At 40.6% G+C, this 18,825-nt stretch overlaps 2 protein-coding genes across 2 annotated transcripts; one reads left to right on the forward strand and one right to left on the reverse strand.

The window, feature by feature from the left end:
- Window positions 1-1,992: 1,992 nt before the first annotated feature.
- Window positions 1,993-5,649, forward strand: LOC134295900 (sperm acrosome-associated protein 5-like; the record flags this gene model as incomplete). Its single annotated transcript, XM_062969391.1, has 4 exons — window positions 1,993-2,170; window positions 3,209-3,287; window positions 4,480-4,558; window positions 5,135-5,649. Coding segments are annotated over 4 exons (363 nt in total), but the record flags the coding sequence as incomplete, so codon positions are not given.
- Window positions 5,650-8,354: 2,705 nt separating this feature from the next.
- Window positions 8,355-18,018, reverse strand: LOC134296522 (lysozyme C, milk isozyme-like). Its single transcript, XM_062971658.1, has 4 exons — window positions 17,601-18,018; window positions 16,021-16,176; window positions 12,365-12,443; window positions 8,355-9,082 (listed from the first exon to the last, which is right to left on the reverse strand). Exons 1-4 carry the CDS (start codon window positions 17,737-17,739, stop codon window positions 9,016-9,018), a joined length of 441 nt encoding a protein of 146 aa, XP_062827728.1. The 5' UTR covers window positions 17,740-18,018; the 3' UTR covers window positions 8,355-9,015.
- Window positions 18,019-18,825: the final 807 nt, after the last annotated feature.

Consider the following 18,825-nt stretch of genomic DNA (forward strand, 5'->3'; position numbering starts at 1 on the left):
AGTTTCTAATTTAAAAAAAAAAACAACTGCTGCCCACCTATGCTTTGCCTATGAATATCCTACAAATGGAGTTGATTGATTTAAATATTTGCTACTTTCCCCACGGAGCCTCTGGTGGCTCAGTGTGTTAAAGCGCTGAGCTGCTGAACTTGCAGACCGAAAGGTCCCAGGTTCAAATCCGGGGAGCGGGGTGAGCTCCCACTGTTAGCCCCAGCTTCTGCCAACCTGGCAGTTTGAAAACATGCAAATGTGAGTAGATCAATAGGTACTGCTCCGGCAGGAAGGTAACGGCGTTCCATGCAGTCATGCCGGCCACATGACCTTGGAGGTGTCTACGGACAATGCCGGCTCTTCGGCTTAGAAATGGAGATGAGAACCAACCCCCAGAGTCAAACACGACTGGACTTAACGTCAGGGGAAACCTTTACCTTACTTTCCCCTCACACACACTTGAATCCCATTATTGGGAAAAAGGTAGGATTTAAATTATGAAAATAATAGGGTTGTGCTTTCTGGGTAAACCTTGACCTGTTTCATGTCCCAGCTTTCGGTGGGGCCCCCGATCCACTTCTTGGGAGCCTCCCAATATCGGGAGGGCAGACATCTGTTTTTGCTCTGGGGGGCCCAAAGGTCCATTTTCTATCAGCCCATTATGGGGGGGGGGCTTCCCAGGCTCCCCTTCCCATCATTTTAGGCATTTAAGCTGTTTACTCTAGAGGAGAGGTGCTGAGCTGCAGGCAGGCAGGCACTTTAAGGAGGCTTCTTACCTGTTTCTACTGTAGAGGAGGTGCTCTGCTGCAGGCAGAGGCGCACACTGCGTCTTCATGCCACACACACACTCTCTCAAGGAAAGGAGACAAATTCTGACTTTCTTACTCTAGAGGAGGTGTTTGGCTGCAGGCAAGCGCCTGTGCTGGGCCTACATGCCACACACACACATACACACACACACATACACACTATTTCCAAAGCAAGAAGGCATGGAGCGCCACATGCTCATGAAAGCAGAGGCGGAGCCAATGATCGGCTCCCATTTGCTTTCGTGTCAAGCTAATATTGGGGGGGGGGAGGGCTTCCCATTACGTGCTCCGGAAGGTAACGAAAGTAACAAAAGAATGGATGCAATGAGGGATAACAGTTCTGCGCACATCTCTAGACAACAACAGCAATAGCAGCAGCAGTCAGGTAGCTCATTGGTACATGCCCATTGTCCTGCAGAACACTAACATAGCATTGGTGGCAAAGATTCATACTCATTCAAAAAGGCTAATTTGATCTTGGCCAACTTCTTCCAGTACTCTCTCATTACAGAATATCAAGGTTTTCAGAATTGATTAAATAATCGCACTTATACAGGAGTATAATTTGAAGCCAGTATTTTAAACAACAATTCTAAATTTCTGTGCTGGTCTCTTCTTACGAGGAACAATGGCAGTAGCAACAACATGTCCTTAAATTGGAGATGAGAGAGGAAACTTGGTTTTGTATATCATGCAGGAGGATTACAGAAATAACTAATCTGATGGACAATTGTGCTTAAATATTAATTCATTTAGTCCAAGCTGACAAAGATGAATGAAAATATCTCCAGCTAATACATGGATTAGTTTGCTGACGTTAACTAACTCTCACCCAAACAATAAATCAGATCTTAAATACCACTTGGTGAAATTATAGTTCTGGGAACAGATAGATGCCAACAAACTCTTCTGTCACTCATCTCTAGATTATAAAAGATCTAGTTCTTCTGATGGATCCTCATCCCATTCTCCAGGCAGCTGCAGTCATGAGGGTGCTAGTTTTTACTCTTGCCCTCCTTAGCTCTGTGCTTGTGGCAAGTGAAGCAAAAATAATCCAGAGGTGTCACCTAGCAAAGGAACTTAATGATTTGGGGCTGAGTCAGTACCTTGGTTTCACCCTCGGTGACTGTGAGTTTTGCCAGGAGTACTTCTTCCTATACATTCTTTGCATCCCCCAACCAATCTCTAATCTTCTAAATTATTTTTCTTGCCAGGGCTTTGTACAGTCTTTCATGAAAGCGGATTTAACACTGATCCTCCAGTGAGCCCAACAAGACGCAAAGCCTATGGGCTATTCAGGATTAACAATTCAGACTGGTGCTCTGATGGGGTTCAGCCCTCAAAGAATCTCTGCAACATTTCCTGTTCTAGTGAGTGATCTCTTGCTACGTTGCTTTGAATACTATTTCTCCTTCCAATTTCCTGCCATTTTTCTGGTGTTGTTTAAGAATCACTACTTGTAAATGCCATTTCTACTGTTTGTGTCTATTTATCCTCTTGGGTCTTCTTCAGCAACAGGATAGATCTGAGTAGAGGGTGAGTCTCTGGACGTATAACAGGGCTTTTATGTCCGTATTTTTGTCCATGTTATGTGCACAATTTTAATTCAGTAATTGTATAAGGTTGTGAGAAGGCAGTATTATTTTCCAGAACTATATACATTTCACTGATGACCTGTTTGAATAAATTCAGCTGAGAGCTTTAGATAGCAACTATTGGTCTTCTGTCATTTCCTGGTTGGGTCTGTTGTTCAGTGTTTTCTGTTCGTAAATTGTTCCCAGTACATCGATACTGTAAAATTAATACAGTTTGACACTATTTTTATTGCCATGGCTCAATGCTTTGAAATTATGGGAGTCATCTCTGGTGAGGTACGAGCACTATTTGGCGGATAAAACTAAAGACCTTATGAAACTACAACTCCCATCCTTCAATAGCATTGAACCTTAGCAGTTAAGGTGGTGTCAAACCACTTAAATTTTGCATTGTAGATTCACCCAGTCTTGCCTTGTTCATTTGTGGGGGGTTTTCACCCTATTTGGTGGGCATTCGGTTTTGAGATGTATCTGGTATAAATCCATTTTCCTACTCAGGCATTGCAGTGGAGTAACTGGAGGGGGTCAGTGCTGCTTTTGGGTTCTACCAGGACAAACTAATATCTGTCCTTTTACCTCTCTACTCGGAGAAAGGGATAGTTAAGGTACACTGGATATGTCAACCCAGGTTTTGGTGGTCAATTTTTTGATCTCTAGACTTATAGTTGAATACACGCAGTAAATAATATCACAGAACAATATTGTGCCTGTTGTTCTGAAGAGCCATGTCTGTAATCACAGCAGTTTGGGAACACATTTGTGTTAATTTCCATTTGTTCCTTTCTTTTTCTGTCTCATTCTCTCACCTTGCAGAGCTAATTGATGATGACATCAAGGATGACATTCTGTGTGCCAAGAAAATTATAAAGCAGAATGGGCACTTGAAGGCCTGGTGAGTCACATCAGCTCTGAGCTATAGCAATTAAAGTGGCATTGAACTGCAATAATTCTGTAGTGCAGATGCATCCTAGGAGGACTAGGCAGGAAAGAAAATGTGGGAGAGGGGGAAAACACAAAGGAAATGGAATGGCGGGGAGGGTTAGAGACACAAAGGAAAAGAAATGGATGGGGGGGGGATAGATACAGACACGAAGGAAAGGGAAGGGAGGGAAAGGAGAAGCACATTCGTAACTAGGGACCTCATCATATTGACGAGGTCCGCCATGCCAATTTGCCAGCTTCCATGGTGAATCAGCGGGACAGTGGGACAATCCCAGTGCCCCGTACCCTGCCTAGCCAACAGTGATGCTTCCCCATCACACATGGGAAAGCATTGCCACACGACTTGTCCCCATGGTAGTCCGGTTCTTCCAAAAGGAACACGGGAAGGCTCTCATATTGGTGGTGAAGTGTCCTATCATGCTGTTGCCTCAGTTTAGCAACGGAGTCCTACTGGAAGTGAGGCTATGTCATGTGGGCACCAGTGTCCTAGAATGCTAACATTTTGTCATGTGATGAGGTCTTAGGAGCCATATGTTCATATTGTTCATAACTGGGGGATTGCCTATATTTGCACAATTGATAGTCACAGCAGCAGATATTCTAGTGAGCTTAAATACTTTGATAGAATTTTCCTCATTCCTGTTCTGTCAATTCTATTTAATGGGTTGTTGTGAGTTTTTCGGGGTGTATGGCCATGCTACAGAAGCATTCTCTACTGATGTTTCACCCACATCTATGACAGGCATCCTCAGAGGCTGTGAGGTACCTCACAACCTCTGAGGATGCCTGCCATAGATGTGGGCAAAACGTTAGGAGAGAATGCTTCTGGAAAATGGCCATACACCCCGAAAAACTCACAACAACCCAGTGATTCCAGCCATGAAAGCCTTCGACAGCCTTTGACAATATGTACTGCCAAATTTTCTTTCTGCGATTTTCCTAAGATAATTCTGATAACTCTTTCATCCAGAGAAAATTGCTTGCACTCTAAAATGTGGATTTCATTCCAAAGTCAAGAGGAAGAAGATTCCAGTTTTCACAGCCACTTTCTTTTTTTAGTGTGTTCAAACTGTTTAATCTGCACCTGGTTGAAGAAGAAATCCAAGTCAAGATGGTAATTTCTCTTTTCTCTCCATCCTCAGGCCACGCTGGGCAAAAAGGTGTCGTGGAAAAGATCTTTCGGTTTATGTGAAATCCTGTAATTTTGAGATTCCAATTCAGGTTGGTATTTTATTTTATGCCTTCAAGCCATTTTTGAATTATGGAAACCAAAAGAGGGCCTTATTATGGAGTTTTCTGGCCAAGATTTATTCAGAATGGGCTTAGCTTTGCCTTCCTCTGAGGCTGAGAGAGGGTGACTTGCCAAGGTCACCCTGTGGGTTTCCACAGATAAGCAGGAATTTGAGTCCTGGTGTCCAGAGTCCTAAATTAACCATTGCACCACAGCAGTTCTCCATTTTTACATCAGCACAGATTGCATTGTGACTCTTTCTTGCTTCCTTCCTTCCAATATCAACCTGCATCTCCCAGCTGTAGAAGTGATTCATGAGATGCATTTTATTCTAAAGCATATTTCAGAAATCTAAGGTCTCTGAACTAATTGGACACCTAAATGCAAAATTCTTTTCATGATAGTGCAAGATGTCAAATTCATTCATTTACACACGCACACACACACCCTCTTTCTCATACACATTTAGATCCTGTTGAAACTAATGTAATGTGTTGCTGTTACTAAGAAGTTCTTAATGTCTTTTTATATGTCTTAACTCTTTTTTTCCCTCCCCTTCCCCTCAGGAAACAAAAAGTTATGAAACTTGGTGATGGCAACCATATTCACATGAATGGACACATATGTTGAAGGTGAAGTCTCCTTGATCAAATATGACTGAAGATTTTCTACCGTTATTGATTTTATTTATCTGTTTGAATATCCAATAAAATGTTTTAAAATCAGGTTTTTTTTTCTATCATCTATTCTGACCAGGCAGCTCACCAAAAGTGCAACAGGGATCAAAATGAGAGGATGTAGTAGCACGTCATTTCCTGCCAAATCTCCACTATACAATAAGATTGTAACTTCCTTGTAAGCACCAATCTGTTTACCAACACTGCACCTACAAATACCAAGGGACTACTGATGAACGCCCCTTGAGTATGACTTAGAATTTTATCACGCACAATTAAATAAATGTTTCTACACATTTGGGGATGGCAATGGGGACTCATCCCCAGGTAGTCCTAGGACTACCTGGTAGTGAGTCCCCACGGGCCCAATATTTATTTATTTATTTAAACATTTATATTCCACCCTTATCACCCTGAAGGGGACTCAGGGCGGAGCACAATATATATGTGGCAAAAATTCAGTGCTGGAACATAAAATAAGCTATAAATATACATGTGATGACTCATGGGCCTTGTAGTCCTGTTCCTAGTACTATTGTGACAGACGAAGAGGAAAACATGGGATTTTTGCCGGTTCAGCCAGAGCCGGAGTCTCCTCACCTGCAGGATGTTATTGTTTGTCCTCAAGAACTCAGCCAAACAGGCCTTGGGCAGAACTCCCCCCCCGTTTCCCAGAAAAGAATCTTATTCTCGGGAAAGGGGAAACAGAGAGGCTCATCGGAGGAGTTTACGCATTGCTGCCAGAAATCAAGCTGATTAGGCTTGCTTCCCTTGGGAAATTCTAAGGAGTCACACATCTGGACAGAGTTGGGTTTCGCTTCTCGTTCTCTAGGGAAAGAGTTCTGTTGGCGGGAAAACGAGACCCAATATAGGTGCTTAACGCCAGGGATACTTTGCGGAGTCAATTGTTCAGCTTGAGGAGAGAGATCGTGTGTGGACTTCGTAATCCAGTTCCTTGTTTCCCGGATCAAGTTTCCAGCCTTGTCTTGTTTCACGGACTTCCTTGGACTCTGTTCATGTTTCATGTTTACCTCGTCTTCTAGTCACGGATCCAGCCAAGAATCAAGTTTATTTTCCAGCCTTGTTGTCTAGCTACATTGGACTTTAAAGACTCTGTTGTTTCCCCCACACTATTGCTTGGCAAAGTGTGTGTTTCGGTCAAGTGGATTAAAACTTTGGACTCTAATATCTTATATTGGACAATACATTTCTGGACTATATTTGACCTCATCTGAAAGGTCTATTTCTGAACTATATTCTTCACTTGTTTTTATTGACTTTATATATTTCTTTAATAAAGATATTAGATAGATTCTGGCCTCTGTGTAAGGTTATTGGTGCTCTGCAGCCTGGGTCCTGACAATACATAAACACTAAAATCAGTTATGTTCACATTAAAACAATTATTTAAAACTATCACAAGTCAGCCATACCTGATCTGGTCAGCAGGGTGAAATTTCCTATTGCTGCCGTTATTGCACTGTCCCAAAAGCTTGGTCCCACAGCCAAGTTTTTACCACCTTTCTAAAGATCAGAAGGGAGGGGGCTGATATAATCGCCCCAGGGAAGGAGTTCCATAGCCAAGGAGCAATCACTGAGGAGGCCTTGTCTCTCGTCCACACCAATCACTCCTGTGACGGTGGCAGGACTGACAGCAGGGCCTCCCTGGAAGATCTTAATCTCCGAGGTGGTTCATAGAGGGAGATGCGTTCAGACAGGTAAACTGGGCCGGGGTTGTTTAGGGCTTTATAGGCCAAAACCAGCACTTTGAATTGTGCTCGGTAGCAAACTGGCAGTCAATGGAGCTGACCCAACATCCGAGTTGTGTGCTCCTTGCAGGGCCGTAGCCAGAAAAATATTTCGGGAGGGTTTTTGAAAATTTCGGGGAGGGGGGGGGGTTGAACCCCTAGCACACACCTCTCCCCGCTACAAACCTGTCAATATCTGCTTGAAATAGTGCCTGGAGGGACTCTTAATGTTTTGCGTCTCATAGACTTAGCATGGGGATTTGGTTAACCAGTTAAAATTCATGAGTAAACCAGGTTTTTTTTATAACCTGAAAAATTTGGGGGGGGGGGTTGAACCCCTAAAACTGCCCCCTCGCTACAGGCCTGGCTCCTTGTACGCTTCCAATATCCCATTAGACCTGGGCCTTTCAGGAAGGCCTGCATCTAATGGGGTATATAATTAAATCAGATAAAACCCTAGTTTGTTCTGAATTAATTCAGTTTTGGATGCCTCTGGTCAGGTCCCGGTTTTTGGGCTTGTCTGGATGGATCCTGACTGTGCTGAGAAAATTTCCAAGGATTGTGGGACACAGATGCAAAAACAACCGATAAAACCCAGAAGAAGGAAAAACTAGGAACTATATCACAAGGACTTAAGCTTTTCAAACAGCCTGGAAATGCCTGAAGTAGAACTAATTGCTCTTGACACACCAGTTGTATGTAACTACTATGAATCCTTGGCTTTTGCAGTTTACAGAGGTGTTTTTAGAGTTCTTGAGCAGAGAGCTGTAGTCCTCCTTAAATTACAAATCCCAGGATTCCATAAAGTGCAGCCATAGCAGGTCAAGTGGATTCACAAACTATAAAAAGTGGGTATACAGTAGAGTCTCACTTATCCAAGCTAAACGGGCCGGCAGAACCTTGGATAAGCGAATATCTTGGATAATAAGGAGGGATTAAGGAAAAGCCTATAAAACATCAAATTACGTTATGATTTTACAAATTAAGCACCAAAACATCATGTTATACAACAAATTTGACAGAAAAAGTAGTTCAATATGCAGTAAGGTTATATTACTGTATTTATGAATTTAGCACCAAAATATCACTATATATTGAAAACATTGACTACAAAAATGGCTTGGATAATCCAGAAGCTTGGATAAGCGAGGCTTGGATAAGTGAGACTCTACTGTATTTGCACTAAGTGAGAGTGCCAGAATATCCAAGTGTTCATCAACACTTCTCGCTGCACTGTTCCTTGGCACTGATAGACAAGGATTTATTTAAGAGAAGGAACTTAACAAAGGAGATGTTACAGTATTTTCTCATTCAGCTCCTAATTCTTCATCAATGAAAAAAAAAAGATGAGAAAAAGAGACTTACTTCTTAAACTTTTAATTGAATATGCAAATGGAGAAATCAAATAAACAGCAGCAGAAAAAATTCAAACATACTAAAGTAAGGGGTGTTTCCCTCAACTGTTTCATTAACATTTTCATTTTTGAGGAAAGGAATGAGACAAACATTTGGGGTGGTGTTAAAGTAATGGGACTAGTTAGTGATGGAAACTTGTCCCAATATTTTCAACAGGATAAAATTCACAAATCAGTAGGGCTATAAGAGGATATCTCTCTCCTCTGCCACATGTTTTGTAGCTATGGCTGTCATCAATATGCTGTTTGGATTTAGCTGATCACTGGTTCAGCAGGGCTGTGGAATACTAAAATAAAAAATTAATGCAATGTAAGGTGTTGTAAATTAATTTATTAGTGATTTTTGTTTAAATTTTAAGATTATTATCTTTGTTATGGGCATTGAATGTTTGCCTTTACTTGTCGGTAATTGCTCTGAGTCCCCACGGGGAGATAGGGTGGGTATAAATAAAGATGATGATTATTATTATTATTATTATTACTACTACTACTACTACTACTACTACTACTATAAGAGGCATCCAAATTCAAAAGCAGAATGAACAAGAGAAGTACAGGACAAAATACAAGCAATTCTGATGGTAAAATGCCAGCCAGAAGTGGGATCTCAGAGTTTACAGTCCTTGAGGTAACTGGAAAGATCTTTCCCACGACACTTTTCAGCCCACTGTGGCCTGAGGATACAGAAAAGAGAAAAATCGCTTACCACTTTATCACACATCAAGGGATGCTTGCAGCATAGTTTATCTATGAAGTCCCATGCCACCCATCACACGATGTACACTCACTTTCGGAAGGGCTCTGTAGATCAACTGTGGTGCAATCATTCTATGACACTCTGTCAAGAACACAGGAGGTTTCCCAAGTTTTATAGGAAGTGTGACGGCGCGAGTGGCGCCATCTATATGTTGAACTATAAGTTGCAAGATTTGAATTGTTGTATCATGTCTGATTTTGCCCTTACCCTGTAAATGTAGTTGGATTGGTTATTTATATCTGTCAATCAATGTTGTTTGTACCTGTTATATTGCTCACTCAGCAAAACTGTTTGGCTCCACCTCTTCCTGGAGTAGGACTGTGTTTCCTCCTTTTCATTCCATCAGCAAGTTCTCTTATCGGATGGACGTGAAAGAGAGGCTTGGCTCAAAAAGCCCTTCAAAAGTTACCTCTCAGCACCAATTCTGAGGTTCTTACCCTTGGGATTCACACTTCATGTTCAGGGCCAACCTGAACAACGTTGAGGAGTCTCAAGCGCCTTCACATCAGTCCTTTGGCAACAGAGGAAGACTCTTGTCTTCAGATATAGGTCATTGGACTGAGGCTGAGTTTGCTCCGGCATTCACAGCCAGAGAAAGAGGGATCTGGACAAGCTTCATGGACTTAAACAATCAAAGACTGTAATGTATATTTTCTTTTACCCCCTTTGTGAAGAATAAACCCAGTTTTTGAGTTAACTACAGTGTTTTGGTCCTTGGGAGTTCCAGTTTCCTTAAAGGAGGGCAAGAAGCAATCCCCTGGGGAAAGATGTCACGTCCATGCCTCTTTCACTAAGAGTTTACAGCCCCAGGCGCGACGGCACAGGAAGCAACAGGACAAGTGCAGGGGGAAGCATAGTGACGCTTCTCCACGTGTGATGGGGAAGTGTTGTTGTGTGCGATGCTGGGCGTGGATTGACGGGATTGTTCTGCAGCCCCATAGATTTGCCATGGATGCTAGCAAATTTCCCCACTGCCCCTCATTAATGTGATGAGGTCCTTAGTATTTTGGGGTTCCCATTTCAACTAGGTGCAGGTTAAATAGCGTTTATTAAAAAAGAAAATAGTTCTACTACAGTGACTTTGGTATTAAACCAGGATCTTGAAATTCATGCAGTCCCTTATTAGCTTAGGAAAATGCCACCATAGCATACAATCCTAACAACTGGTTGGCTTAAATAGCATAGGATGGGTAGGCCTAACAATGGGAATTAGTTGCAAGAGCCAAATAGAATCTCTACTATTCTGATTAGCAGCTGAGGGAAGTGAACAGAAAACTTGGACAGGCCTCCACCAATCAACATCAATGAACCCCTGCTCCTCCACTCTTCCTAAGTCATGAAGAATGGGAAAATACTTCTCCCCATCAGTGGCCTCAATCATATTTTAGCTCTAATAAAACTAGGTCCAGTGCATTCATTAGTACCATTCACAGTGTTGTTGTGTGCCTTCAAATCACTAACTCGAAAAGATTATAATGTTCAGTAAAGTAGGAAACCATTGGAAAGGGGAATTCACTGTTATAGGTAGGTTGATTCAATCAAGGAAATAATGGCCCTAAATTTGCAAAATCTGAGCAAGCTATTTCTGATCAGAGGTCCTGGGATCTCTCATTGCTCTTGATGAGAAACAATAATGATAGGGACGTAGTAAGAAATATATATAAGCACACATATATATTGTATGTATTGTACAATGAAATATAGGAAATTAGATTCCTAAGATGCAGTAGCTAGATGGCCCAGAATGTTCAAGAGGTCTGTTCAATGTAAAGGCAAGGGAATGACCTATTATCTGTAAATTCCAAGTATCAGGGAATAGGCTGACACTAAGCCTAATGGAAGGAAAATGGTAGCACCTCTGGATGGATGATCTGAATATATAATGTTTATCTGTAAATGTGCCTTAAAAAGAACTGATGTATGTACCATATGTTGAGAGAGTCAAAGGTTATCTCTGTGAAGTAGAACTGATCATGCATGTAACTTGCCTGCTTGTAACTGAGGAAGGTATATAAAAAAGAGAATTCTTCTCATTAGGGACTCTGACTTTTGGAACAGTCTAACCAGTTGGAAAATACACTGTGTTTTTTTCAAACCTCAGGAAGGTCTTGGTGGCTTCTCTCTTCAACCACTTCAGTACCAGCAACAACAACTCATTCCAAGTGCTTTTCTCAATACATTTAGACTACATATGTTAGACACCATCCAGGGCTGTACTAAATACTAGTGTATTCGTGTATTTGTTTCGTCCATTTGGATGCACAAAACGAAACAAAAGACATCATTTCCAGACAAAACAAAAGGCCACACGAAAGAGAAAGCTGGCTGGCTTGGCCTCTCTCTCTCCGCTTGGCTTGGCTTGCTAGTTGCCGTCCCTTGCCTTTTGCCTTGCCCTGCTGCTTCCTTACCTTGCTGGTGAGGGCACTGGAAAGATTTGGGTTTTATTTTTTGCCTGGCTACTTGGCATATTTTATTTTTTTTTCTTTGAAGGGAAGGGGCTGGGATTTTTGAAGTGGTAGGGGTGGGTTTGTTTGGGGAGCGCGTGTGGGGCTTTTCTTCTTTATTCTTTGTGTAAAACCCCCTTCTTCCTCCCCCCATTTTTTTTAAAAAAGAAATATATTTCAAAGGAAAGAACTTGTTGGGTTTCCCTTCTCTGTTTAGAAATCAAACCTGTTTCCCTCTCTCCTTGGAAAAACTACTATTTTATTTCTCCCTATCTCTCTGTATTGCCTGTGGCTTGGTCCTCCCTCTCCTTTGGGCTGTATAGAGAACAAATACAATAGGATAGTCTTATTATTTGTTATAGATTACGTATATTTTTGAAAGCAAAGACATTTTTTGGGCTCCTGTCTCTATTCAAACCGTCAGTCCCTCTCTAAAACTAGCCCTTAGGAGAACTATAATTATTTTCTTCCAATGGTCCAAAAATTTTTGTTTCTATCAGATGTGAGACGAAAGTCCCATTTGGATAGGCACCCCACTTTTGGAAGCAGAGACTAAAATGAGAATGAGCCAAAACGAATGAAACTAAACAAAGTGAACAGCGATTCCATACAAATGCACACCACTACTAAATACCTTATTTCTCCGCCCCCCTTCCCAAATTAAGGCTAGTTCAACACTAAATATAATTCAGTAAAGCTAGTACATTCAGGGCTCCTTTTCTCAACTGCATGTAGATTTTGTAAAGGTCACTTACCAGGTCTGCGCTCCCTCATTCCTGGTCAAAACTCTCCTGGCACAGAGAACATCATCCTGGATGTCATCATCAAGAAATTCTATAATGACAGTGAATGAGACAGAAAACTAAATGGAATTCATCAGTTGTTCTTTGGTAATATTACTGTAGCAATAGACTAAATTGTAATAATAAAGTACAGATTGATATCTACTCTGTGGAATTCTGAAATCCCAAACACTCCAAAATCCAAAATTGTCCACATGGGTGGCTAAGATAGTGACACCTTTCATATCTGATGGTTTCATGTACACAAATGTTGTTTCATGCACAAAATTATTACAAATATTGTGTATAATGTATATATAAATGGATTTTATGTTTAGACTTCTGTCCCATCCCCAAGATATCTTATTATGTATATGCAAATATTCCAAAATCTGAAAGAATTCAAAATGCTTCTGGAATACTCAATCTCTAAAATCATTTTAAAAGAAGTCATAGAAACAATGGAATGAAAACCACAGAATGAGAACTAATATAGCTCTGTAAGAACTTTCTTAGCCTCATTTTATCAAAAGGTCACCCAACTCTGTGAGGAAAATTTATAAAACACTTTGAAGATTGCAATAGCAGTAAACATTTTTGTTATAAGACCTTCTCTGTTTACTAGTCTGTTTTCAGGAGGAATTAAACGTTCTGGTTTTGACCCAAAAAAATCCTATGTAATGCTGGGACCAGGCCATGTGAAACACCATATTCTCCAATCTAAGTTTTGAGCTCTGCAAGGGAACCTCTTCTTTGGGTACTTTGTGGGTATATATGCTAAAGGTGGGACAGAGGGTCTTAATTGTGACTTCTTCCGGTTTGTGGGACAGCCTTTCAAGAGGGGTTTAGCTGTCTTTTCTCCTTGTTCTACTTCCACCAAAGATTTTCCCATTCAGTCATCCTTTGAAACCCCATCCACATAGCCACATGATGTGGAACAGGAAATGGATTAGTCTGAGGTGTCCCAATGATGATCCAGGCAAATTCGTTTTACCCTGGAATAAATCTGATTATCCAGGTTTATTCCAGTGTTTAAAATACCTGTAAAGATCAGGATCTTACTGGAAGATCCTGACCTTTACAGTATGGAGGTCATCCCCAAAACCATCTCATGCTCCCCATGCTCAGGCAGTCTGGGGAGGAGGAATGGCAGGAACTGATTGATTTCACAAGTGAAAACTTACGTATAGAGCAAGCATTGTTCAGTTATATATTCATTTTGATGTACGGAGCATTAACATTACAATTGTAATTTCTGTACTTATTGTATTTCATTCAATATAAGTTTCTATTTTATACCTGTTTATTGACCATTTACTAATGCATGTCGCTGCACTTGTGGGTATATATTAGTTTAGTTACCCTCCCCCATGCCCCCCCCCCCATTTAGCCCTTTAAAAAGAGGGAAAACCCCCTAATGGCCTTGCCTCCTAATGGAAGCACAAGCCTTGCCTGAGCTTCCTGGCACTTGAAAATGATGCCACAAAGCTTTGGAGAGGGGGGAATTCCCTCTCCAAAGGTACATAGCAGTATTTTCAAGTACTCGGAAGTTTTGAAAAGCCTGTTTGAATACTAGGATTCAAACAGGTACCCACAAAGTGGCTCTCAACCTATGGGTCCCCAGATGTTTTGGTCTTTAAGTCCCAAAAATCTTAACAGCTGGTAAACTGGCTGGGATTTCTGGAAGCTGTAGGCCAAAACACTTGGGGATCCACAGGTTGAGAACCACTAGGTTAGAGGAATGCCTTTATTTATGTCTATTTATTTAACTTTCAAGCTGCCTTGTTTCCAAGATGAGAGAAAACCAGATTAAAAATTGAATCAGTAAATACATCCAAAATGAAATCTTTTCCCCAATACCAGTTGGTTAACCTTTGAAGGATTTCAAGTGAGAACACTGTCTAGCACCTTTGACTATTTCTTTAGATCCTATGCCATGTACCCATTTCTTCTGGAACTCTCATAGCTGAAAATATTGAAGAGATCTTTAAAGTTTGAGAAGTCATCATCACTTTCTCTTCCGTCTTCGCTCTGATTTAATCCATTCATCATGATTTCTAGGTGTGACAAGTGTTGGAGTTTGTAAAAGGCACCATGATGTTTGAGAAGTCATCATCACTTTCTCTTCCGTCTTCGCTCTGATTTAATCCATTCATCATGATTTCTAGGTGTGACAAGTGTTGGAGTTTGTAAAAGGCACCATGATGTAATGGGTTAACTGGAAAGGTATGTGTCAGTAGCTGATTGGCTAAGCCTGCAAAGAGCTAGAAATCTGATTGGCTACTTTCTCTGCCATGCTGCTGAGGGAACCAGTCTGAGCAGGCATTTTACCTAAGAGGGTTAGAGAGAGCTGGCTGAAAACAGCCAGTGCAGAAGATGGCTGCTGTCTCTCTAAAGCAGGGGTCCTCAAACTTTTTAAGCCAAGGGCCGGTCCACAATCCTTCAGATTGTTGAGGGGCCGGATTATCATTTGAAAAAAATACAAACAAATTCCGATGCACACTGCATATGTCTTATTTGTAGTGCAAAAACAACAACAACAACAATGAAAGAACAATACAATATTTTAAAATAAATTTTTTTAACCAACATACATTTTTCAGGATTTCAGTGGGAAGTGTGGTCCTGCTTCTGGCCAATGAGATAGTCAAGTTAATTAGGGTTGTTGTTGTTGTTGTTGTTGTTGTTGTTATGTGCCTTCAAGTCATTTCAGACTTTGGGTGAGCCTAAGTCTAAAATTTATTTATTTATTTATTTATTTACTATATTTATTTACTACATTTGTATCACACCCTTCTCACCTCAAAGGGGACTCAGAGTGGCTTACAAATTATATGTACATACAATATATTATATTATTAGCATAGCACAATATTAGCATTATATATTACTATATTGAACTATACCACTATAGTAAAGGTAAAGGTTTCCCCTGACGTTAAGTCCAGTCATGTCTGACTCTGGAGGTTGGTGCTCATCTCCATTTCTAAGCCAAAGAGCCGGCGTTGTCCATAGACACCTCCAAGGTCATGTGGCCGGCATGACTGCATGGAGCACTGTTACCTTCCCGCCGGAGCGGTACCTATATTGATCTACTCACATTTGCATGTTTTCGAACTGCTAGGTTGGCAGGAGATACCACTATACTGTAATATTATTAGTAATATTATATGTAATATATAATATATCATTAATATTATTATATGGTATTATTATTAGTGTTATATTGCATTACATTATAATATTATTATCAATATTATATGTATATATAATATATTATATTATAAAACTGAGGGCAGGGGCCAGGTAAATGACCTCGGAGGGCCGCATCCGGCCCCCGGGCCTTAGTTTGGGAACCCCTGCTCTAAAGCCTTGTCATTTGTAAGGCACCAAGGCATATTTAAGGACTGTTTAAAAGGACTGTTTATTCCCTCTATTCTCTGTAAGTAATCAGAGAGACCACTTTATATATTATCGCTCTGTTTGTAAGTTAAGTAAAGTTCCTGTTCCTTTTTTCACAAAGCTGAGTGCCATGTTATTACAACTTTAGGTTCAGAAACAGTGGTAAAGCTTCCATTTAATAACGTCTACAGTACACAACAACAAGGCACAGCGGGTACACTACTCACTTTCACAGGAAATGTTGCAGTAATTTCTTGAGGGCTGAACACCGTCAGAGCACCAGTATTTATTGCTAAAGCCGAATATGCCATAGGCTTTTTCAGCTGTTTTTGACAGTGGAGGTTGAATGCTGAAATCACTTACATGGTGCACTATGCACAGCCCTGGCAAGGAAAACAGATTAAGTAATAACAAACCGGTGGGTGGGGAAAAACATACAGTATATTTTCAGAAATAAAATGTGTACAACTATATATCAGAATACAATGTTGGGAAGAAAAGACAGTAGATCTGTGGAGATGTAGAAAAGGCCTTCTGCAAGAACAGAAAACTGCCTGTCTACTCTTTGGAGAAGAGCCCTTCCTTGTATTATTGCTGCGGCTATCCTCATAAATAATAATAATAAAACTAATAATAATAATAATAATAATAATAATAATAATAATAATAGTAATAAAGAATCCATCAAAAATATGTTCCCATTGCAAGACAGGTAGGATCTGGTTCTTAAACACAAGTAAGGTGACAATCTGGGGGGGGGGGGAGACACCACCCCTTCTGTTTCAGTTATGACATGATCACTCCCTAATAGCTGAAATCAGTTTTTTTCTATATCATTTGTTCATCTGCCACAGTCCTCTTGAGTACGATGCCAATATACAAAAACATGTACAGTGGCACCAATAGTTCTAGGACTGTCCCATAGATATCAAAATTCATGGGTGCTCATGTCCCATTATTATTATTTCAGGAAGTGGATACAAAAGGCCAGCTGTACTATTATCTGCTTTGGCACACTTCCCAATGTACCTACTGACCCCCTAAAAAGATCTACCGCAGATAGAAATCTATCTACATTCTCCATAGAGAAAACCTGATCCTTCCTGGTACAGTAGAGTCACGCTTATCCAACACTCACTTATCCAACTTTCTGGATTATACAACACATTTTTGTAGTCAATGTTTTCAATATATCATGATATTTTGGTCCTAAATTCGTAAATATATTAATTACAACATAACCTTACTGCGTATTGAACTACTTTTTCTATCAAATTTGTTGTATAACATGATGTTTTGGTGCTTAATTTGTAAAATCATAACCTAATTTGAAGTTTAATAGGCTTTTTCTTAATCTCTCCTTATTACCCAACATATTCACTTATCCCGTTTATGGCCCGTTTACGTTGGATAAGTGAGACTCTACTGTACTATTGCTGGGGCCACAGGAGCAAAAGCATAAAATCAGCATTTAAAATGTGAATTTAACTGACATGACCATGATCTCATTTTAAGAACCCCCAATTTTTTAATACAAACTACTTTCAGTTTTAATTCATTGTGAATTGTTTTTTTGTTAAACTAGGAACATACACATAAACAGCTGACATTTCTGAGTACTAGGATTGTAGGGAAACCCTATCTTTCTCTTGTTTCCCTTCAAACACTTTCTTTTGCTGTTCTCAGAAAATCTCAGTGACCTGTGTGCTTTCGAAAGAAAGGAAGGCAGCAACAAAAATGAAGCAAATGAGCAATCCCATTGGGCATAAATCAACACAAAGAATGTATAGGAAGAGGCAAAACTCACAGTCAGCTAGGGTGTAACCAAGGTATCCAGACATCCTCCAGAATGTCAGTTCCAGTGCTAGGGCACATGGCTCTAATGTTATGGCTTCACTTGCCACAAGGACAAGGTTGAGTAAGGCAACAACAGCTAGCATTCTCATGGTTGCAGCCGTCTACACACTGGGATGAGAATATAGCAGATAAGCCAGATCTTTTATAATCTGGTGATGCGGATGTCACAGAACTTGTTAGGTTCTCTCTGTCCCCAGAACTAATATTTCATCAGATGAAGAATACATTGTTGTTGCGAAAGTAATACTGATAGAGGCTATCAATTAAAAAGCATCAGAACATATTGATTAAAGAGATTAAGAAGCTTTGCTGACAACTTGACCTAAAGAAGACCCCTCAACCTTTTCCTTTCTGTAAGATTGAGGAGACAACAATGGGGAAGTTAATCTTTATCTGTTATTCTGTAATGTACTTGTGGTTAGCCAGCTAAGACAAATGTCACAAGTAGAGATAGAAAAGTTGCTGTGTTGATCAGGATGTCAGCAGAATGAAACCTCAGGCTGGAAGAAGGGAGTCGGGTCAAGTCTGGGTCACTGTGACCCAGAGAGGTACCCAAAGAAATGTATAGGAAGAACAGTCCCCCTCCCATCCAGATGTACCCTAACCCACTTCCTTGTGGTCTTTGTTTTGCGAAACTATAACCATAAACATAATTAAAAATAGTATAGAAAAGTTAAGAAATGCGTGTGTAAGGGAAATCAAACTGTTGATCTAAGACATTTTGAAATTGTTGATGTAAGATGTTTATTACTGACTATAAAAGAGGTGGCCCTCGACTCATTCGGGGCAGCAGTCTTTTGAATTGAACTCTCCGGAGTTCAGACTGTTCTGCCACTTCACAGCTGTGCAAGTAATAAAGAGATTCTGTTTTACCTCTGGAGACTGGTCTCTCGTCATTTGCTGCCTCCTGCCACGGACGACAAGGAGACCCCAAGCCGGGGGTCCCCTACAATACAGCTGAAACAGACAAAAGGTCTGCCCTCCACCCCAACTGCCACTGCCCTGGCTTTGGACGCACACTGCCATCCCATTTTCGTGTCATGTCTTGGTTACAAGATGAGGTCAGGGAACAGTTTTATTGTTCTTTTACTTGTAAAGTGCCATTTACAGTGCTGTGATATATAAATAACTGATTAAATTAATGATTTCCATTATTGCCTGAAGGTATTTACATT

Source organism: Anolis carolinensis, chromosome 2 (assembly GCF_035594765.1).
Source record: "Anolis carolinensis isolate JA03-04 chromosome 2, rAnoCar3.1.pri, whole genome shotgun sequence".
NCBI lineage: Eukaryota > Metazoa > Chordata > Lepidosauria > Squamata > Dactyloidae > Anolis > Anolis carolinensis.